Raw genomic sequence first — 24,002 nt, 5'->3', positions numbered from 1 at the left:
CATGGAAATGTTTATGCATCCCAAAATATCTGAAGTGAGTATAAGTAATTTTAATAATAAGAAAGCTTACTGGTAAATGCATGACTTTTATCTTACATTTAGTTAGCAGGCATTAACATAAAATATATTCTCTGATTCTTTTAAATATCCCAAGATTGGTGCTGGAGAGATGGTTCAACCCACTAAGAGCAATGTTTACTCTTTCAGAGGACCTGTGTTTAATTTCCAAAACCCATCTGGTAGCTTCCTACTAATGGTAACCCTGGCTCCAAGAGATCTGGCATCCTCTTCTGGCCTATACGGACACCAGGTGTGAATGTGGTGCACACACTTACATGCAGGCCAAGCACCCATGTGCAACAAATAAAATATAAAAAGACTCCCATTATTAGCAAATTGTTCAGTTCAGTTTATATTAGAGATGCAAAAATCCAATGCCCATTTAAAACTCATTGTATTTAGATTTGTTTCCAAAATTATGCTCTAAAATTATTATCTGTATTAATCAGTGTTCCCTAGAGGAACAGAACTGATAGAATGGATATCTACAAAGGGGATTTATCAGAATGAGTTACAGGCTGTGGTCCAAATACTCCAACAATGGCTATCTAACAATGGAAGGTCCAAAAATACAGTAGTTGTCAGTTCACGAGGCTAGATGTCTCAGCTGGTCTTTGGTATACACCAGAACCCGAAAGAAGTAGGCTCCGTGACAATGAAGAAGAGACTTGCCAACAAAAGCTAGCAGGCAAAGAGAGAAAGCTTTCTTCTTCCATACCCTTTGTATAGGCTGCCACCATAAGGTATGGACCAGACTCAAAAGTAAGCCCATTATCATCATGGTCATGAGTGTGGTAGCAGGCAGACAGGCATGATGCTATAGAAATAGCTGTAACAGTCAGCACGCAGAGAGAGAGAGAGAGACAGAGACAGAGACAGAGACAGAGAGACACAGAGACAGAGAGACAGATAGAGACTGGGATCCTTTCAACCAATTCTAACCCCTTGCAACCAGGTATTCAATATATAATCCTATGGGGGCCATTATCGTTCAAACTACCACATTATGTTCTGAGCACATAATAATTCAATCTATTTCAGATGCTCTGCACACTCTGTTTTCTTAATATAGCAAAATTTAGAAACTTAAAATGTTTCTTAATAAGGGACAAAAATGGAAGCTTCATAGTATCATTTCTAATTGATATTAACTTATAGGAATTATGTAACAAAACATATAAAATGAATTCTATCAAGATTCTTTCATATTTAGTAGTTGATTCAGGTCTGTTGAGGAAGTTGCAGCATAACTTTCAGTGTAAAAAAGATGTGTGCCCCAGGAGAAACTCCTGGTATGGTATGATGCTTTTCAGCCAGTGAAGCTCCTGTCTTTGTGTATTTATCTTTGTAGTAACACAACATTAAGTGGAAATAGTTTCCCCAATTTCAGTAATAAAGATGGAATTACCGAATTACCCTGCATGGAATAGATTAAAGCAAATTCAAAGTACATCCAAACACTCCTGCCCAGAGGATATGTATGGCTGAGTCTTGCAACATTTTCTTTCCCCCTCCCTCCCACTTTCCTTGTTCCCTCTATCCCGTCTTCTCCATCCCTTGTCTTCCTTTGCTGCTTTCCTTCCCCTATTTCTACTTCTCATCTTTATCCATTTAACCTCTTAAAGGAACATATTACAGCCAGGACGGTTTCATAAAATATTCACAGACCTCACAGTGAGCCTTTAGTTTCTTTCTTCATTTTTAATTCTAGTTTGAATTCAGTTGTAACAGGCTTCCAACAACACATCCAGAAGAAACTTATTTCCATAAGGAAAAACAAGCATAATTCAGGGGCCTTGGGTTTGATTCTGGGTTGCCGTTTCCTTTTTGCAGAGAACACTGAAGCTCCTTCCAGTATTCCCACTTCATATGCTGCTCTGCTAAGAATTAAGAAGAGTTCAACCTCATCTGCCTTTAGTTCCAAGAGCAGACCGCGGTACAGCAGTCCTTCATTCGGGACCCTGAACGTTTCTCCACCAAGCTGGCGAGGGGCAGCTCAGCAGTACCACTCCCCAGTCAACCTTTATCATTCGTCGGATGCCTTCAGACAAGATGGTAAGTGAAGAAAAATTACAAAATAGCAGTAGCCAGGCAAGGAACACATCTTACAAAACTGTTATGGCAGCTTTGAAGCCTGCTTCAGAGACAAGAGGGTTGGACCTCGCAGTGTTGTAGGTGAGGTACAGTCAGCTTTGGATAAGCAGATGGGGTTCAGGGGGGTTTGTGCTCAGTGTGTCTATACCATCTGTGGGAGCTAACTGGTGCATTTAGGAGGGTTGTGAGGACGGGCCTCTTGTTTCCTGATTGTCTGCAGTTCTCTGAGTCTTATACAGATTTTCTGTTTGTAAAAATAATAGGAGGGTGGGAAACGATCTATGTCTTATAGGAACAGGCAGTGAATTTAAAAATGCGGCTTTCAAACTGCAACGCTGGAAAACAGAAGGAAGTCTGCAGGCCGTGGGACAGAGAAAAAGGCCACACGGTGAAGGAGCTTGTTAAAGCTTTGGCTTCCATTCTAAAACACCTCTCAAGATTCTTGGTGAAATTAATTGTTAACTATATTCACAACCAGGAGTTATTTAAAACTAAATTTCAGAATGAGTTTTATTGTGGGAGAATGACAATTTGGCAACGAGTCTTAGTACCCTTAAAACAGACATACTCGGGATTGGAGAGGTGACTTGGTGGTTAAAACCTGTCGTGTTCTTACAGAGGACCTGAATTCTGTTCCACAATCCACATCAAGATGCACGCAATTGCTTGTAACACCAGCTTCAAACTCTAACTTCAGGGGAACGCAATGCCTCTGGGCACTCACACACATGTACACAGACCCACCCATAGACATGTGTACATATGTATGATTTAAACTAAAATAAATCTTTGAAGAGGTAAAATAATCATGTTGTGTGTAATGGTTCTATTTCTAGATTTTTTCTTTAGTAAAATAATGTTAAGTATAATGTATCACATATCCTAAGATCTTGTGCTTACATTTAGCTTTATTTTGAGTGATAAACAACCCAGATGTCACACTTAGATAACAGTTAAAGTAAGAACCACTCTACAGTTGCTAACATTATGGACTGAAAAACATTTCCAAGTTGTTCCCTAAATCTGTCATCACTAGACATCTCACAAAATGGGGTTAGCTAGCAATGAGGGTAGGCTCTTGCCAGTAATTATTAGCAGACAACATGCTATGATTTAAAAACAGCTTACCTCACTCTATTTCTACAAGAAATGTGTGGCGTGGATACTGTTGCTGCCTTCTGTAAGAATGAAAACACAGGAGTGATGTGTATCTCTCCCAGAATCCCCTTACTAATAGACTGTATGTGCAGTTTTCTTTAGACCTTTACTCATTTTAAGAGCAATACTGAATAGCATTCAGTATATTCATTATTGATTGAGGACAGATAAGGTATTTGAAGACACATTTTCCAGGAACTTCATGTCAAAGATTAAAGCATAAGCTTGGTCTGTGTTGCCATGTACAAGCAAAATCATTATTCATAATTATACAAATCATCCCACTGTAAGGGATTCATCCCATGATGCTATACTTTACAGTTTACTCACACAGGGTGATTAGTCCATAAATATATGTTCAATGTAAAAGTACTCGATATTGTTCTTACACATCCCGTTGCACTGTATTTAATGTCCTTTCTTACTGTGATTAAGTTTGTACTTTGGAAGTGTCACATATGACCTAGCGCGTTCTGATTGCTGTCTACCCCACCATCTCTAAGACCACTCCCAACCCATTAATCCCCATTTGCTTTACCACATCCATGTACTTTTGTTTGTAATTGCTGTGTTTAACCACTCACCTTTAAAGTCTGCTGGGCTTATCAGCGGGTATGTCACTGGTGACAGTATCATAACCAGACAGGTTTGCCTCAGAATTAACAATTTTGAAGGCATTGTTAAATTATGGGATTATTTAGAAGGTATTGCATGTTCATAAACACATGCTTTGCATATTTGTCTTATGTTCTCTTGCAACTAATAGAAGTTAAGGTATCTATCAAATATTACTAAAATATAGCCGGAAAATCTGAAATAAATAAATACACATTATAAAATCAATATGCATAAGGGCATAAGCCAGGCGCCTTCAAAGTTATTGCCGTAAACACCTCTCTTCACAATATAACACCTGTTAGAGTAAGTTATGGTCAAATGTATTTATCAGGGCTCTGGAGCAAAGCACATTGATAGAATGAGCATTTCTCTGAGAGAGAAGGCTCTAATGCCAGTGACGGAGTAGACTCGCCATTGAGAGTGTGATGAAGAGAAAGCATTTCCTTCTTCCCTGACCTTTTTTATAGGCTGCCACCGAGAGACATAGTACAGATTTAAGGTGGGTCTCCCCTCCTCAAGAAAAATTCATCACTGGTGTACCCAACCTTCTGCATTGCAGTTAATCTTAAACTGCATGTTGACCATCAATGTTCAAATGAAATGGCTTTACTCTTTCTGACAAAAGGCACACTTTTCTGCATAGATCTCTTTATGAGTTTATTACTTTCTACAATGACATGTAACTCAAACATTGTTACAAAAACATTAATGTTTTCATCCCTTTTGACACTGGCTGATGAGAAACACGTAAGGACAAACTGATTTTGTGTACGTGCTCCCCTTAGTCTCACTCACATACATACACCAATGGGGAATCTTGTTAAAGAACAGACTCCTATTCAGAATTTGGGGAAGGTAGAGCACTTCATTTACAGAAAGTTCCTATCTTCCCATCTAATATCCATGGCTCTGTCTTATGGATTATGCTTTGAGTATAAAACAAGTCTCCAGTCCAGGATCCAATTTAATCTAATTTAAATCTTTCAATGCAGTTTAATCCACATTTTCGAATGTCCGAGAGAATATTCCAAGAACTTCCCCTGACTCTTGGTTTCTTACCTGAGTATCTGATAGATTTGGCTGGATATGACTTTGAATTCTTTCTCTTGGCCAGGAGTCTGACATATGACTTTTGTCAAGCAATTCCCTTTTGCTTTAATAGAGAGTAAAGCTGAGCTTGACACGCTCTTGTGAAAAATGAAAAAAGAAACAGAGCCTGAAAAGAAAACCAACCTGATCCTGCCCAGAGTCAAGCCAGAAGGATGTGCCACAGTTTTCCTGATAAATCTAAAATCCTAGTTTGCTGGAAAAAATGGAGAAGCAGTTTAACTCTGTATCAACCATTCAGTTGAAACTCTCACACGAACACAAACAAATTTAGACTATGTTCATTGCTATATATGCATCACAACAGACACTGGAAACTTGCATTCTTTTTTCCACCCCATGGAAAACTATAACTATTACAATGAATAATTTACCTTTATATGATAGAATGGAAAATCTCAAAATATGATGGTGGTTCTAAAGGAGTGTGATGTCATCCCCTTAAAGTGATTAAATGCGATGTGAGGGGCTGGACAGATACAGATGGCTTAGCCATGAAGAGCACTGTTTGCTCTTCTAGGGGACATGTGTTTATTTGCCAGCTCTCATAGCTAGCATCTCACAACCACCTGTAACTCCTTCTCTAAGGGATACAATGCCCTCTTCTGGATTCTGTGGGCACATACACACACATGATGTACATTCACAGAGGCACAGTTACATAAATAAAAATTTAAATATATGTGTATGTACATATAGGACATTAATTTTTATATATGACTCAATTTTAAAGCATTTCAGAAAAAGTAGACTAAAATACTTTCCTCCATGGATGAAGTGGGGTAGGGGACAGAGAAGTGGTATCAGGAGAAAATATAGGAGACTTTGACTTAATGCTATTTTGATTCCTAAAAGAACCAGATGAAACCTCCCCTAGTTTCCAATGCCATAGACAGTGCAGAAACAAGTCCTTCCCATTCCTCATGCTGTGGGTGGCTTCCCTTGTGGACTATACTTCTCTATTCTCTTCTGAGGACTTTCTTCATGCTTGCATACTGAGAAAATTTCATACATCTCATCTATTTTAATTTTCTGTGTCATCATGTGATCATCCTACATCTGGGTACATTTTTAGGCAGCCAAACCCTATAGTCAGCCAAGAGTTGTTTATTCAGAACTTAATTATGCATTCTTTTTGTTCTTCTTAATATTCTGTGCAAAACCCACTTTTTAGTTCTATTTGTTACTCTAGCAGATGCTGTGAAAACGAAAAAAAGCAAATGTTGCAACTTGAAGAGATAAAATTATTCTTACTATTTTACTTAATCATCTGCATTAAATGTGCTAAATTTTATCTGATTAAAAATGTGAAATGTTTGAAACACAAAGGAAATTTTGTGACTATATATTAGCTTTATTCAATTGTAATATTTTGCCTACTTTGGCGCTGTTCTTGGAGATTCCCTTACTTCATTTGATGTCTGCGAATATTTTCACTCCATGTATGTCTGTACACCACATGTGCATCTTGAAAATCACAAGAGGGTGTCAGATTCCCTGGAACTGCAGCTACAAAAGGCCATGAGCTGCCGCGTGGGTGCTGGAAAATGAAACCAGGTCCTCACCAAGGACAGTAAATACTATGAACTGCCAAACAATCTTTCCAGCTCTCTACAATACTTCAATGGTTATTATTTGCCTATTTATTTGGTGTGTGTGTGTGTGTGTGTGTGTGTGTGTGTGTGCTGGAGCATGCACATTCATATGTACGTGGAGGTCACATGACAACTTTTGGAAATTGATTCTGCATTTAACCACATGGGTTCTTAGGATCAAACTCAGATTTCCAGGGAGACACTGCCTACTAGACCCAAAAATCATAATTTCTTCCTTTAGAGTACTTCTCTTGTATTTTCGTTTTTCTTAGTGAAGCGTATCATAAAATAATGAATACATGATCATGTAAATCTTAATGATATTTTATTTGAAATACCTTTATTCTGCCTTTGGTGTGAAGTTGATAGTAATTTTTCTTAATATTTCAGTTATTTTCTGACTTCTCTTTTGACAGGTAAGAAGTTTGTAGTTAAGTTATCCACTTAATTATCAATTCCTCATAAATGAACTGTCCTCAGAAAATTGCTCTTTTATAACTGTTGATATTTTATACATTTGCCATGGAGCTTTCAAAAGTGGACATACCTTTTTTTCCTGTCAAATATTTACAAAATAACTTCAAGATCAGATAAAAATCTTTTCCAAGTTGGCAGTGTTCTACTCTTGCCTTCCAAACTTACTTCTCTTTTTAGTCATTTTTGTTTGTTTTAAGTATCTCTAGACTTTTTCTAGGATACTAATATGTTTTTCCTCCAGAATGAATTATTTTTCTTATTACGTTAATCAATTTGTGTCATTCCTCATCTGTACTGGAATTTGGGGTTTCTTTTTGCAGGCACCTGTGGTGTGGAGGACATTTAACTCATTTTGTTCGCCTTGTGTTCAGCCTGTTTATCTATCCTGGTAAATATCCCAGTCACTGTGGCAGGCTGCTCTTACCTCCAGATAAGAGGGAACTTCATGTTGTTTCTAGGCAGCTATGCGGGGAATAATTGGGATCGATCCTTTATGACAAGAGATGAGAGCACTCAATTAAGTTCAGAGTCAAGAAGCCCTTCCTACTTTTAATTCCCAAGCTTGTGATTTGTAGTCTGTCTGTAATCTCGTGTGTTTGGTCTTACAATCCAACACATCTACCCACAGACAGCACAAACGTTATGTTGTAATATTCAGGAAAGCAGGTTGTACTGAGTGCTGTGTGAGCATAGAGGCCACCACACATAACAAGGTGTATGATCAGCAATAATTACACTGGGGAAGCAGTATTCCATCAAAAATAGATTAGACCTGGGAAAGCAATCCAGCCACAGCAGTGAGTATGTTCAAGTGCAGATTTGACAGAGGGACTATGCCTTGCTTTGTTAGAACTGCGCATAATAAACAATGCCAAGAGCAATGTCTGTGTGACTAAGGAATTTATTAATAGACATACTTATTTATGAGTCTTAACTTTTTTATCTAAGTTAGCAAAAACCCTCCAAGAAGGCAGTAGAGTATATGCTTACCAGCAGCTCCCTGAGAGACCACTGAGCATCTGAACTGTAGACAATAATAAAATCTTTCTGATTTTAGGAGTGAAGTAAATGTGTTAGTAGCCTGTCATTGCACTTACAAAAGAGAAGATACAATTATCTAAAGGAAAAAAAACAGCAGTAGGGATAATGAGAAGATAACTAGTCTCTTGTACTCCTTTGCAGGAATATTCGGTGAAAGCTATAGCTATAGCGTTTTCCTCTGGATTTTGCTGAAGGCATTTCCTTTTTTCTTATTTTTATTAAAAATATTTTTCATTTTACATACCAATCCCGGTTCTCCCTCCCTCCCATCCTCCTTCCTTCTGCCTCGCACCCTTCCGATTCCTTTACACCCCTTAGAATGGGTAAGGCTGCCCATGGAAAGCCAACAAAGTCTGGCATACCAAGTTGAGGCAGGACTAAGCCCCTCCCCATGTATAGAGGCTGAGCAAGGTATCCCACAATTGGGAATGGGCTCCAACCCAAAAGCCATTTCATGCCCCTGCTGTCCAAGAAAGTCCCGTGGAAGAGGGTTCCTGCGCCAGGGTCACCATAGGCAGCTGTCACTGCTCTGCTCCATGTATGCTCAGGTGTGGCATCTCCCTGAAGAACCTGTGGAGGAAGCTTGGGTTGTCTCAAGACTGACATGATTAAAGAACAGTGCTTTAATTTACACAGTGGCCCTGAGAATGTAAAAGGGCCACTCCCTTGGATCCATAGAACTGATGAATATCATAGCAGACATTGTCATAAGAGATAATTCTGTTTGCAAGTATTAAAAAATAAGTTCATAAATGTTAAAGCTTAAGAGGAGGGAGGGAGGGATAAAGTAACAGGGAAGATAAAGGTTTATATTACAGAATCCCAGCACTTGATACCTTTTGTCCCTTGACTGATCTTATATCCTATGTTTACCTACCTATTCTTAAACATATAACATAAAAATCCTTTCAGAACTTAATTTATATATGTGACTACATTGGAACATGTGTATTGATTCTGATAAAAATGTGTTATTTGCAATCTATCATTTTTCCTTACACTTGAGATGTAAGTAAGCAGCACTCTGCCGTGAATGGTGGAATTATACACAAGATGAACTGTGCATTTTGGCACATACCTATGATCCCAGCCCTGAGGAGGCTCACTGGGGGACATAATGAATTCAAGGCTAGCCTTGGCACTTCAGGATGCAACCACTGGTAGTTTGCCTTATAGCATGGTCTGGAACCATACCCATACACACACTGGTTGTACTACTTGGCCGTAATAGATTAAAAGAACAGAAGTTTGGAGAAGGAAAGAGATGAGGAGTACACAGGAAATGTTGAAAGAGAGGCAGTAGGGCATATATTTGATCAAAACACATTAATTGCTTGAAAATTTCCTACAGTAAGTGAAAATTATATTTCAAAAATAGGAGTATAAATGAAAGAATTTATGAAAATGAACAATTTCATATCTAGAGCTCTTATGGGACAATTTGAATCTGGAACCTTTCCTTGTTGTATATTACTTTCAACATTCTAAGAATTTCATAAAATTTAGGGAATTTTGAAATTTTTATATTATTTTCTTTGTTGCTTTGAGAGACTAAAATGAAATACAGATATATACTTGTGATGTTCTCATCTGTGACCATATATGAAGATAAATTTAGATAATAAAATTATTTTAGTACTCTAGGAGGTCTAGAAGGTATTTTACAAATTTGATTGCTGAATAAAATGAGGGGCAGGAGTTTTAAATAAAATAGAGGGGCGAACTAACCTTGTGCACTGAATAATTTTAAAGTGTACATCTTTTGGTCATTGCAGAAAATGTGGATTATGGGCCAGTATTCGTGCAAGAACCTGATGACGTCATTTTTCCAACCGATTCAGATGAAAAGAATGTAGCTCTGAATTGTGAAGTTCGTGGCAATCCTACTCCTACTTACAGGTAAAATTTAATTATGCATTTATTTTCTTTAGATCTAAAAAATTCCTCAAGAAGGGAGAGACTTTCCTCAGGAAAGGAATCTCTTGAGTTCAAGTTCAGCGGGGGACCCTGCTATACGTGCGTGTATGCGTGCCTGCATGCATGTGTTCATGAGGGCTTAAATGTGTACATCCGTGCGTGTGTGTGTGCATGCGGGTGTGTGTGTGTGTGTCTGTGTCTGCACTCCTAAGAAGTATCGTGGTGTCTCACATAATTCAATGTATTTGTCTTTTGATATTTTTCTAAGATGGCTCCGGAATGGAACAGAAATCGATCTGGAAAGTGACTATCGTTACAGTTTGATAGATGGGACCTTCATCATAAGCAATCCAAATGAAGTCAGGGATTCTGGGTTTTACCAGTGTTTGGCCACCAACACTTTTGGAAGTATTGTCAGTCGAGAAGCTACACTTCAGTTTGCCTGTGAGTAAAGTAAGATTATTTTGGCTATAGTGTATATGCACAAGTTTCAACCTTCAGTTATGAAGTTTATGCCTGAAATTTAAACTAGTGTTATAACATAGTCTGACTTAAAACTAGAAAAAATGACAAATTTCTTCTGAGGGGTGTGTTCAGGTTCCCTGGAATACTTGATAGATCCCAAATAAACTAAATGACCTATTCTGGAGCATTAAAAACTCGTTTTATTAGACTGTGTCCTTAACCTGCCTGGCTCCTTCTTCTATGCTTTATAGTTTATTATTCAGAAATGCTTTCAAAGCACACAGGATCACATTCAGAAGTGCTGCATGTATTAGAAACCAAAGAAATACTATGAAACAAAATGAAACAAAAGTGTTTCAGATGGCAACTGAAAGTCCCATACAGATTTTCATTAAATGAAACTCTCTCTCTCTCTCTCTCTCTCTCTCTCTCTCTCTCTCTCTCTCTGTCTCTCTCACTCTCTTTCTCTCTCTCTCTCTCACACACACACACCACGAGCATGTACACAAGATCATGCAGTCATGTACTTTGATACATATATCTGATCTTCTCTAAGGGTTACACTGTCTGGAAAAGCTGCAGCTGTCTTGGTTGGCACTATTACATGTCATGATACTTGCACAATGACAAGCTTACCCAGTGCTGTTTTTACTGAATACAACTTATTAGAGAGTGAGGTGTGATTTTATAGACATCCTACTATAGATATACCTAAAGTACATCACAGATATGATTAATCAGATGCACAAATCCTTTAAAATCTGTGAAATTCTGTCATTGAAGGAGAAGCTTACACAAATATGAGACTAGTCTACCATGTGAAACAGTTTAATATTATTTGATAGTAAGTAATCCTATTTGAATTTAAATTCTTGTGGATTAAAATCAGCAAAAATTGAAAGTGAGGATGATGAATCCATGAATTAACACATAGAAGTATGTTCATTATGTAAGTTATCAAAGTGATTTTAAGTTCATTTAAACTATGAGAAATGAAGTAAGTAATTGATTCTGCTTCATATCACCTTCCTTGTGTCATTTCTAAAATTAACTTGAAATGCAGATACACTTTTATAAGAGAGACAATTGGAAAAAGAATAAAGGGTTGGAAATAGAAGCATTTTGGATTACTCTGAGTGAGGTCCTAAAAAAATCAAAATCCTATTTTATATTGATTTGGCTGATTTCAGAAAGATGTATTTAGAATTTAAAAAAAAATAGCCTGAATTCGCTATTTCTATTATATTGAATAATTTGTGCTAAATCACAGAATCTTAACGGGCTTTTGTATTCACAATAACAAACTAGCCCATGAAACCAAACATGCAACCCCTTCTGCCACCCTTCCACTGAGTAGAATGGTCGTTTTCAGACAGATACAGCACGACATTTCTTTAATGTTATCTCCAATTTGATTTTAAGTCTTACTTGGATACTGGAACTGCTTTAATCTAAACAATCTTCATGGTCTGACATTGCTGCACTGTGATTAATTTTCACAACTATATGAGTTAGTAAAATTAAATTGTAGTATGAAAATCAAGTATAGAAATCACTACATTGTACATTTATTCTTATTATTCAAAGAAAAGAACTATTTAACTTTCCTTGTGGATGTTTAAGACCCATAAACTTTGTCATAATTACAGTATTCTTTACTGGATTGCCCACAACTAGGATGCAGAAAGGTAAATGTCCCATGTGAGTCTGAGATGACACAAAAATAGCTCTTTCTATTACCAAAAGTTGACAACACTATCATAGGCTCTGGGTTTTGAAGACAAAAGTTGGTGAGAACATAAATAAAGGTTTACCAGTGATGGAAAGAAAGAGAGAGAGAGAGAGTCAGACAGAGTTTATACAATAATTGTTCCAACTTGTTTTATTGGCATGTTTATTCTGAACATCTTTAAAATGTGACTTATTTGATTTGAGATACATGAGTTCTGATCAACAAGCAAGGGATACACTTGCGAATCCTCATGAAATGCATTGCAAGCCAGATAGAGATTAGCATCTTCCAGGAAGTCTCATAATCATTGAGGGTAAAGCAAGTATTTCCCTGGCATTCCTGGTGGCCGAAGCAGGGAAATTAAAGGCTCTACTTCAAGAGAAAATTTTTCTTGACAAATTCTTTTAATATTTCTCTTCTGAATCTTGTACTACGATCTCAGCAACATCCCCACATTAATCAGCAGCAAATTTAATTAGACACACATCTCTCCTCCTAATCTGCCCTGCACAGGCACGTTTTAGCTGTCTACTCATGAAAACTGTCACTTAAGTTATCCCCACTGGAATAGCCACAAACGTGTTTCAACCCAGTTAATGTTAATACTTTAGTTTAGCATTAATAAATATCTAGCTCACAGGGGTATACTAAAAATTAATGATGTGAAGAAATTACATTTGTGATCTTGTTTTCAAGTTCAGGGAAGGGGTCATAAATAAACACAAAGCTGATGTGGTTTTGCTGCTAGTGAATGTTAGTGGTTATCAAGATTATTCTTGACAAAATACATTTTCTTCCCAGAATTTATGTTCATCATGAGGGTAATTTCTTTACATAGTGTGTGATCCCTCTTCAGTGACAAGTGAGAACATACCATATCAAACATTGTCACTCTGATAGCTTACTGCCACCCTGATGAGAGTTTGAAATGGATAACGTGACACGGTACACATTTCAATATTCTTAACCCAAAGCTCATTGCAATCTTTCCAATGTTGGTAATTTTTTCTTTTTAGAAATAATTCATGCCAGCAAGTCAAACAGAAAATGAATTAAGAATAAAATCTCCTGGTGCTGTCTCTTGCTTCAGAATATATCTTTATATGCAATCCTCAGTAAATTGATAGTTCATATCTAAATTTGAACATATTACTTTTCAGGGCATTTAGATGATTTAGATCCAGAATATTCCATTAGTTTTTCTTGAAGCAGTTGATTAAAATAACCTCCTTAACTTTTGAGAGATTTTTATGACTTGTCGACTTTATATCTAAGTCCTTTAATTTAACCTTTCATTTTCATATAAAACTCAAAAATTACTTCTCTGTGTTTTTCATAACTTTTCCCTCTAAAATAAAATTGACCTTAGACTTTAAAACCATATTTTAGTAATTTTAAACATCTGATGATATTATTTGAATAATCATTTACAACATGATATAGCCCAAGCTTATTACATTAGCCTATTAAGCTTTGACCATAATAACTTTATGAATTTATTTTAATATTAATCTGAATGGAGGAGTGACACTATTCTGAGTGAGTTCGATAAAAATATTAGATTTTGTTATAAAATACAATAAGGTAATTTTCACCGTATCTATCACATACAGAAACAGCCTTGTATTTTTTATGTTTTGGATGGTTCTGTTAGACAGTGCTATGTAGCTCAGACTAGCCTTGACTTGAGCTATACTGCTGGAAACGACCTTGAACTTTCATTCTTTCTGCCTCCACCTCAATGTTGGGATTACAGACCTGCACCACCATTGCTGACTGCATAACTCATTTACAAACAGCTAAAATATAATTTCTGCATATTTTTAAAGATAGCTTAATGGTTTTCTTAGGGAACAATTCTTTTGCTGTGACTGACACAGTGCTGTGATTGTGATTTAAGGAAGAGCTGTTAGACATGGAATAAAAATCAATAAATACAGAGTAAATGAATCTGAAATCTGGTAGAGGAGTTTCATATCCTTAATTCTATTCCACCCAATCCTATCTACAACTGTTTCATTTATTAACATTAACCCAAATAGTTACTTTCAGTATTTGTGGCAAATGCTAATATCTCAGTCCCTGTGTGACAGATGACTTCCAGTGACATGACTGGATTGTCTGACTTGGCATCATTCAATATGGCGCTGATCAAAATGGAACGGGCGCACCTCCCCCAGCTAGAAAATGGGCCAGAGAGTCTCCTACAAGAAATCCAGTGGAAACATTTTCTCAGTGGTGGTTCCTCTTCTTGTTTGACTCTGAGTATGTCGAGATTAGAAACCCTAACAAAATAATATAAGATGCAATTCTTCTGTGCTTCTCTGTCTGGACTTCCGATGGCTTGCACTACATGCCTGCCCCCCTCCTCCTATCCCTATAACATTTTTTCTTATTATATTGCATGGGAGCTATTTTGACAATGCCTCAATGCAGATAAAACATTAACCATATGAGTCTATGAGCACATGACACATCTCATGCCTCACCCATTCTTTAAAGTTTTTCATTAAATAGTCACTCCTGTCATGTGGACACAACATCAACCTTTTGTGAATGACTGACCAGTGAGCAATTGAATGCCCCTGGAGAGTGGCATAGTTACTACCCACCTAAAACATTTTCTCCAAGTCCTGAAAGAAGATTGCTTCCATAGGAGGGAATATGAAAACCCACCTCCAATAATTACAAGAAAGGATTAAGTAGTACAACTTATGTAAAAATAGTATAACATTTAAGCCTCATATAGTTGATAGTGATATTATTACTTCATTTAAGAGCAATAGGGACCAGACAGAAGGCTCAGCGAGTAAATAAACTCGCTACCAAACCTGAGAGTTCATTTCAATCCCTGAGACCCACAAGGTGTAAGGAGAGCACTTGCTCCGGCAAGTTGCCCCCTGATGTCTATGTGCATGCTCCTACTTACAAAATTAAATATTATGAAATATTTTAAAATGTAATAATAGCTATCCTAGTATTTACGAATGCAATTAATATTATCAATCCAGGTTTTTATATTCATTCTGTATATAGTAATATATTTACATATTATTTTGCATATTACTGGTGATATTCTAATAGATGTCTATGTAAAACGAGGTCATCTAAGAGGAATATCTCCAAGTCCCCTTTTAAAATCTAATATTAGCTATGACCATGACAACAGAACAAAGATTTCTAACTTTAAAAAAAATGAAACAATGTTTGAAGTTTCTAGCTGAGTTTTTCTATTAATTCTGGTGGAAAATTACTGTTCTCTATCCATTTTTTATAATCTCATATCATTAGAATCAGGCCATAGCAGCAGAATTTACCACTCTGTGCTGTAATTCTGTTCTTTCTTTTCTGGAAGAATGTCTGGCAAATCCTTTCTATTCCATTTGTCTATTCCTACTGTAATGTCTTCCAAATACCAAGTTTTACCTTAACTTTGTGTATGCGTAAGTGCCTGCCAAACTTTATGTGCACTGTGTGCATGCAAGAGCCTATGGAGGCCAGGTAAGGGCATCAGAACCCTTCCATTGGAATTGCATTTGGTTATAAGCATCCATGTGGCTTCTGGGAAGCAAACCTGGGTTCACTGCAAGAACAATAACTGTTCCTAACCATTGAGCCATTTATCTAGCCCCTACCATTTTTTTTACAAGACATACAGATGTCACAGACTTCACTTATAGTTGTTATTTTAGTACCTCTCACTTCATGGATGTATGAAGTTAGCAAATTGACTTCTCAGAGCACAGGAAACTAAATAGCTCTTTTAAGGGATCACATCTCTCACAACAGGAAAGTATGTACAAGCTGTCAGTGATGAAAATCAAATGAGGCCACTAAAGCCTTCTGTGGCATAACACAGGAAGTCATCTGCCTTGGCATCCCAACTTCAACATATCCATGTAAATTTTAATCCATGAAGTTTAGAGATAAGCATTAAATTTGCAGAATAATAAGTTTAATTGTTTTAATGGAGAAAGGAAAATCTCTGAGTCTCCATGTACTGGTATATGAGCCAGTCTCGACAAGTAGAAATATAATGAAGTTCTAAATTACTTCATAAGAACACTAAGAGCTACAAAAATCACATGGCTCCTTAGCTTCCTCTTTTAGGTAGTCATGATAAACAATGCAGTATCTTTGTTTCATAAAATATTCCATGGTAATGTTTTAATTCTTCATTTTGAAAACATTGTATTTTGAATATTTTCAGAAGCTGTTGTTTTAAATGATTTCAGAATCCCTAACTGAATTGATTAATTGAATTTCTACTTGGAAGTGGAAAATGAGCAAAGCTATCATTGAAAATAACATAAACAGTGTCATAAAAATAATAATTTCCACCAATGTGGAAACCAAACTGTTTATATGTAATACTTAGTGTTTATATTTAATGATATAAACATTGTTAATATTTATGACAATGCTGAGAGTGATTGCAAAATTTTTACTTAGGTGGTGGACAGTGGGATAAACTATTAGCATCTACTGTCATATTCAACTACTATAAATCATTATCCATTATGAAATCTTGGAGTATTAAGAAACTTTATCAGAAAGAATTGACAACTGAAAGTAGAGAAAACTGAGTTCTGTCTTACTCTATCTGTATGTACATTCCCTAAATAATATAAAATGAATAGTAGTGTACAAAGTCATGAGAGTTTTTGCATATGTCATTGACAGTCTAATCAATCCAAACATTTTGTTGGATGGCTTTAATTTATTTTCAAATCTGCAGTGGTGTACAATTAAGGAATTGCCTAAGTTTTACAAGAGTTTGAACTTTAGGCTTACCCAAAATATTGACGCTGTTAGAAGTATAGGGACTTTTGCAATTGCACTAAATGCATTTGCCATTTGAGATTCCTGTAGGCCTTTGGGATCAGAGGCGGAATGTTATGGCTTGTGTTGTCGTATATTTGGTTCCCAGCTGGCATCACTGATTTAGGAGGCTGTGTGGTTTTGGAAGGTGGGCACATATGGAAGAAGGAATGCACTGGTTTGGGGATGGCCTTGAAGAATAAAGCTTGACCCCACTTCTGCTTCCATCTCTCTTCCTTCTTGATTATTTGCCCGATGATGCTGTGAACCTCAGCCTCCCATAGCCACAAGCCTCTCTCATCTCCACATTTTCCACACAGGATAGACTTCATCTCTCAAGTCATTAGCCACAATACTCATTTCCTACTTCCAGTTGCTTCTTGTCAGGTATTCAAATAATGGTAAGAGCATCTAATGAAGGGGATACAATAAATATAAGTCATGTGATTCAGATGCCTAAGGCCTCAAGTTACACTGAATTTTAGGGAATATATTATGTTGTAAAAGCAACATTAATGTGGCTGATGTGAGTTTTGCCTCCAAACTAAATGCAATCTGGCCTATTACAAATATTCATAATTAGAAGAAGCAATGATTTAGAGATTAGAGATTGGGAACCTCCATACATCCTACTTTAGGTCATGCTATAATCTAGCACCTGAAGTTTATAATCTCTGATAGTGTTATGGGCAGAAAATGAAATAGCAAGAGAGATAGTAATAGCTCAAAGGCCGTCTTATTCTCAAAATTAGTGTGTGGGACGTGAGCTTAAATTGCAGTATAAATTTTATGATCTGATTTTTCTTGGAAGGATTAGTAATTTATAATGTTAGCTCAAATTGCCTTCACCCCCCCATAACCAGGATGACATTGTAAACATGGATAGGTGCTAGTGAACATTTAAATACAAAACATAAAAATTAACAGTCAACCTAACCTTGTTTACCCTCATCATCTTAGTATCTCTGTAGTATTTTGAATGCGAAGTTTCCTTCAGTGTTTCCAAACGCATTCCAGAATGACCGTCACTGAAGAATAAATAAAATTCAGTAATACACACATTTTTATGTGGTTCTTTTGAACTGGAATGGCGTGTCCTTGCTGAGGGCCTGTTGAAACTTCTATACCTCAAAGTGATACCCTTCATTGTCGCTTATAGCAGATGTTATTTTTCTTCTGGCCTCTGACATGGAGACAAATTACCATGTCTCTCTAAACCCTATAAAATGAAATTGCTTTTCTTCATTTATAGATTATGCAGACTTTGTAAGCCTATCTCATTTACAAAATTTACAGTCTTCCTCAGAGTGGAGAACAAACGTAACCAAAAAAGCCAGTAAACACTTTAACTCAACATGCACCAAAATCAAACTCTCCTGAACGCAGCTTTCTTCTAAACTTGAATTAAAATTTAGTTCTTTATTTAGATTAGGACTATGTTCAGACTGATTGTTTACAAAACAAAACTTTCTGCAACACTAGTCACCTTTTGACAAGAAAAGCAAAAGTAATTCATAGCTTTTGTTTTGCAAAAATCTCAGGAAAGAAAGATAATTCACTAGGATTCTGCTCTTGTGCAGAGACACCAGCTCATTAAAGCAAAGCTTGATTCCTAGGACCTCATTTAACATGTGAACTTGATGTAACTCAGTTTCCCTAATGGTGAGACTTTCTGAAAGATCACTATGGATTTGCACTTGTGTCTGTGCTAGTTTGTCACTGCTCTATGGGCAGTGAGACCTGGGAGAGTGGAGCCAATAAGTGAGGTGACTAAAATCTCATTCAATATCCAATTTTATTTAGAACCTCAGAGGGCTTATACTCTGAAGGTTAAGAAGGCCACTTGATAAAAATTCCCATGAGTTCAAGCTGTACGTAATTTCAGCGACATGTCAATATGGTAAAAGCCTGTTTTCTATGGAGGCTTACGGAGGATAGTGTAAACACTTAATGGAATAACAAGAGTGAACACTAATGAGTAATCTGAAGCTCACTCAGCCCTGTCCACTACACCCGGGAGGAGCATGAAAACACATTCCAAGAACAATCTCATGTTTTCTAGAAACTGAAATCATAAGAATCTTCTCTTGTTTTTCTTGGATTTATAGCAACAAACTAGAAACAAGCAAAAATATGCTTCTTCAAAAGTTAGGAAGTAAGGGGTCTAGAGACATGGCTCCATGGTTAAAACACTAGCTGATTCAAGGGGACTGAAGTTCTGTTTCCAAAACCCACATAAGATGCTTACGACCACCTATTAACTCAAGTTCCAGAGGTCTCATGCCTCCTTCTAACCTCTGTAAGTACATGTAATCATGTTCACACACCCAAAATGCACACCTATATGCATAAATATTAATTTAAAAGTGATAATATTAAGCTTTTGGCAATGACTGGAACAGGGAATGTGTAAAAATAACTTCAGAGAGACACAAGCCACATTGGAAACTCTATACTTAATTAAGAAGCCGGGCGTTGGTGGCGCACGCCTTTAATCCCAGCACTCGGGAGGCAGAGGCAGGAGGATCTCTGTGAGTTCGAGGCCAGCCTGGTCTACAGAGCGAGTTCCAGGACAGCCTCCAAAGCCACAGAGAAACCCTGTCTCGAAAAAACTAAAAAAAAAAAAAGAATTATTGTGAAATTGGCTTCTTTTATTCATCAGTAAAACACATGGGTATTCTGGCTTCTCTCTCATCCTTGTGAAATAATGTTTTCAACATGTCTCCTGGCATATCCAAACTGAGATATTAGGCAGTTATTCCTGGAAGGAAGATTCCAGTTCCAGCATTGGACACAGACTAGAACCTTCTGAATTCTAATCATTTCACATGACAGAGACAACAACTACCCCTTTATCCCTTTCTGAGTTATAAAAATTTCCTAGTTGTGACTTTAGAGAGAGGAAAGAGATGGGCTTTCCAGGGCAGAAACTTATAGTATTCTCGATCTCATTTCTCAAGGCATCCCCTACTCACTATGTGCTTCTCAAGTCATTAATGTTAATTCCCCCAGATCAGTTAACCTGTCTACTGCATGGGCCCCATAATTTTCAGAGTCTGCTTTCATATATCCTATGTCTGAAAGTCTTTCCTCCATAATACTCCACCCCTACCTATACTACTACATATCTGCAGCTACATACCCTGGCACTGTTGTTGTTTACTGTACATATACATTTCCAAGTATGATAATCTGTCTTTCTTTCTCTGTCCTTCTCTTTCTTTCTCTAACTTCCCCTGCTCCCCACAGCGGGTCTTGCATAATCTCATGCAAACTGAATCATACGTATTTTTAGTTACTTTGTTTTATCTTAATGGTAGACCAATGTGTTTTTTTCCATGGACATTAGTATTTGTATCATTACTTCTGGTCTCTAATATTTTTCTTGTTAAATGTCACCCGAGGACACTTGTAATTCTTCCATAGAACTCCTCTGGCTTCTATATTTCACTTTAGTGAACTGTACAAAAGATCACAGACTACAAACCCAGGGGCATTTCTACTTGCTCTCCTTCATCTTCATTCTCTGTGTTTTATCAGCTTTTAAGTGACTTTACATACCCTCACCTTCCTTCAGTATGCCTTTATCCCAGCACAAGCAGGAGCCAACTTCACCCACATTGCCAGTCTTTCCAAATTCCTTCACTTTCTTAACTGTGACTGATCTGGTAAAAGCCATCCCACTCCATCAAATTCCCACAGAAGGGAGGACCTTCACAGATGAACTCAACCTCCCCAGACATTTTTCTCTGCTTTGTATATGCTATTTTCTTAATTTTATATAGTCTAGGATACCTCTCCTCCATTTGCCTCTCCAGACATGACTATCTGATGGGACTTCTAATTCCTTAGGCCATTGTTATTCCCCTATTGCTATAAATTCATATTTTAACTTTGGATCTCTGTCCCACTCTTCTCTTCCCTCTCCTACAACCCTGATCTCTCTGTTCATCTCTCCTCTCCTCCCTGAGACTCATATCACTTTCTCTAAAATTAATGACCATTATGTCCGGGCCCCAAAATGTTTCCAGATTCTTCCCACAAAATGTTTTATCTCACTCTCTGTAATCTTTGTGTCCTGAATCTGTGACTCGAAGCCCAAAACTCTAGGTCCACATGTATCTTCCTTACAGCGAAGTGATGTACACATTGTATTACCAACAGTTGCCACTCATCTCAATGGAAATATGCAGAAATATATAGACACCTGTTTCTTGGTACCTTGAGTCATTCACTAATGTGCTGCAAGGGTCACATATAATGTTTGGCCCACAGAAAGCCAATAATCCACAAAGCATTATAAAATGCAACTATTCTGTATCTTCAATACAGTACATTTTTTTTGATATTTGTTGTGTGTCCTTCCCTAGCATGAGGGATGCATTAGCCCTCCTTGACTGGTACTGAGTATCTTCAACAAACAGAGCCTTCCCCATCTGCTGCTGTTACAGCTGCTTGTGGCTCCTTCTTTCTCTCTCCTGGTGTCTTCCCATACGCCGTGCCTAGCACTGTTCTCACCGGGCTGTGGGAACACCACCAGAGTCCCTGCTCCAGTCGTATGCCAGATCTTCTTGACCCCACAAAAGCACTTGCCCTTTTCTGTACTGTTTTCCCTGCTACTGGCACACATGTCCCACACATCCGCATGAGATCCCGCTCCTGTCCTCACATGTCACAGCCATTGTCTTTCTTTCAGATCCTTCTCTGAATTCACTTATTTATCCAAACATCTTATTTTCCTGTGCTGTATATCACGATGGAAAGAGTTACCAAAGAGCTTTCTGGAATTTAATTTTGCACAAACACATTCATGGATAAGGTTTATATACCGTATACATACCATTCTGTGCTTATGGGGAGGTCACACACACGTTAATGTCATACAGTTCTCGCATTGGGTTATGAATGTTTAACATTGCATAGTGTTGGTGGATATTTGCTTCTTATTTAATAATAGATACAGATATTGGCCTATAATTATATATTTTAATTTAATGGGTATTAGTTATAGGAAGATAAATCAGTTCCCTTGACTTTGATATGTATAACCTATATTAACATAACATGACTTCTAAACCTATTGTTCCTGAAAATGCCTTCCACTTTTTGGTTTTGTAAACTATTATTTACTCAATAGTTTCAAATATCACCCTACTGTTCCCACAGTCTCTGGAGAATTCTTGCAATGCTACAATATATATTATGCAATATTCCATTTTATCCATTTTAGCAATTCTCATATAGAAAATATTTCTATATTTTAATTAAGATTATAAATGTTCAAAAGATTAAGAAGAATGTTTATGTTCTTAAGAAAAAATCTCTAGTCATTGAGACATTACAAATATATAGCACATTAACAAATCAATGATAGGTGCTCTCAAAGAAAAACAAATATTTGTGCATATATGTGTGTATACAAAATAAACATGTGTGTGTTATATTTAATAATATAATCACAATCAAATGATTATAATTTACAAGAAAATAATGTAAGACTTTTTAATATATTTCAAAATTAACATAATCTAACATAAATTGAGATAATCACATAAATATAATTTTAGGTAAATATTATGAATTTGTATTTAAGTATTCTAAATTTAAAGGAAACAAAAATGCTCTAATTATTAGATAAAATTAGTTGAAGTTAAATATGTTTATAAGTGTTCAAAACTTTCAGTCTAAAATACAAAAAAATAATTTGCTTAAGCCACCTGGACATCATTTACAGTCCATTTATTAATAGCAATGTGTGATTTGTTTAGCTTATTGCATTCTCCACAACTCATTAAATCTGGGCTTAAATGTACTTGTAGCAGCTTTTGCTTCACTTGTTTTAATTAATTTTTGATGATTTAAGACACTAACCATACAAATTCAAGCTTTCCCTTCTATTTTTCCTTGCCCTATACCAGAGCCTGTTTGTGTGTCTTGCACTATTTTTCTTAACTATTTTCCACCAAGTTTTCAGTAATTTTCACACATTAACAGCATCCAGGAATGTGTGGGGGTGAGCACTCCAGCTTCTGGAATATTCTGCTGATATAATTGGTAACGAAGAGTTGTGTGATCAGGACTATTTGGATGTTTTCCAGTCAGCTTGCCCCGAGTGGACTTCCTCTGAAGGTCATGTCTGTATAATAAGCCAATAGACCATTCTTTTCTTTTCCAGCTGTAAAGACAGTTATAGGACATTACTGGGCTCTGCAATGTATGTTGATGGTTCCTGATGGCTACAGAGAAGTGGGCTGTCTTTAGACTCTTAGCCTGGGCTCCACTTAAAACAGAAGTTTTCCCTTTACTAATTTTTACACTGTGCATGGTAATTTGTTAGCTAGTAATCATGCATAATTTTAAAGAGAATGCTGCCTCAAAAGAAATCTATTTGTGTTTGTTGAGGAAAATGGTACACAGGTTCTTACTCATGTTTGGCTTACAGTCTTCTATTTCAATAGGGCTTCCATTACCATAGGTACTAAGGAACCTATGTAAAGATACATAATGCTTGAAGTACAGAGGTCCACATAATATTTGGAAATGTGAGGATGACAGGTATAAACCGTGGTAGATGACATAAGTCCTATGTACAATAACAATGTTCCAAACTTCAATGTCAGGCAGGTATTTGTATGTGAACCTTGAATCCCACTCTTTGGGGTTGATTATAAAGCCTTGTTATTTCAACCAATTCCCTTCCTAAAAAAGAGGAATAAATGTGTTAGCTGCAGTTAGTGCCACTTCTTGCTAGCTTTAAAGTAGCAGGAAACAATAAGCGAGGGGAAGAATATGCACATATATTAGGAAAAAACACATTTTAATGAGTACTGCCTATGTAGACAGTACTATGCTTCTCCCCATTTTGCTCTTTTGGAAAACAAACACATGGCAGCTTAACTGACAGAAAGATCATTGCA

At 36.8% G+C, this 24,002-nt stretch overlaps 1 protein-coding gene across 2 annotated transcripts in view; it reads left to right on the top strand.

Moving 5' to 3' along the window:
• Cntn5 (contactin 5) overlaps positions 1 to 24,002 on the top strand; it is a 1,164,510-nt gene that overhangs the window by 697,870 nt on the left and 442,638 nt on the right. For both annotated transcript variants that reach the window (XM_013118528.3, XM_040734736.1), the window contains exons 4-6: positions 1,894 to 2,115; positions 9,926 to 10,049; positions 10,336 to 10,511. In XM_013118528.3, coding sequence (XP_012973982.1) covers positions 1,894 to 2,115; positions 9,926 to 10,049; positions 10,336 to 10,511 — 522 coding nt within the window. The remainder of the gene's footprint in view (positions 1 to 1,893; positions 2,116 to 9,925; positions 10,050 to 10,335; positions 10,512 to 24,002) is intronic.

The sequence above is a fragment of the Mesocricetus auratus genome, unplaced genomic scaffold (assembly GCF_017639785.1).
Source record: "Mesocricetus auratus isolate SY011 unplaced genomic scaffold, BCM_Maur_2.0 Super-Scaffold_100040, whole genome shotgun sequence".
Classification (NCBI taxonomy): Eukaryota; Metazoa; Chordata; class Mammalia; order Rodentia; family Cricetidae; genus Mesocricetus; species Mesocricetus auratus.
This window is presented reverse-complemented; position numbering and strand designations above follow the sequence as displayed.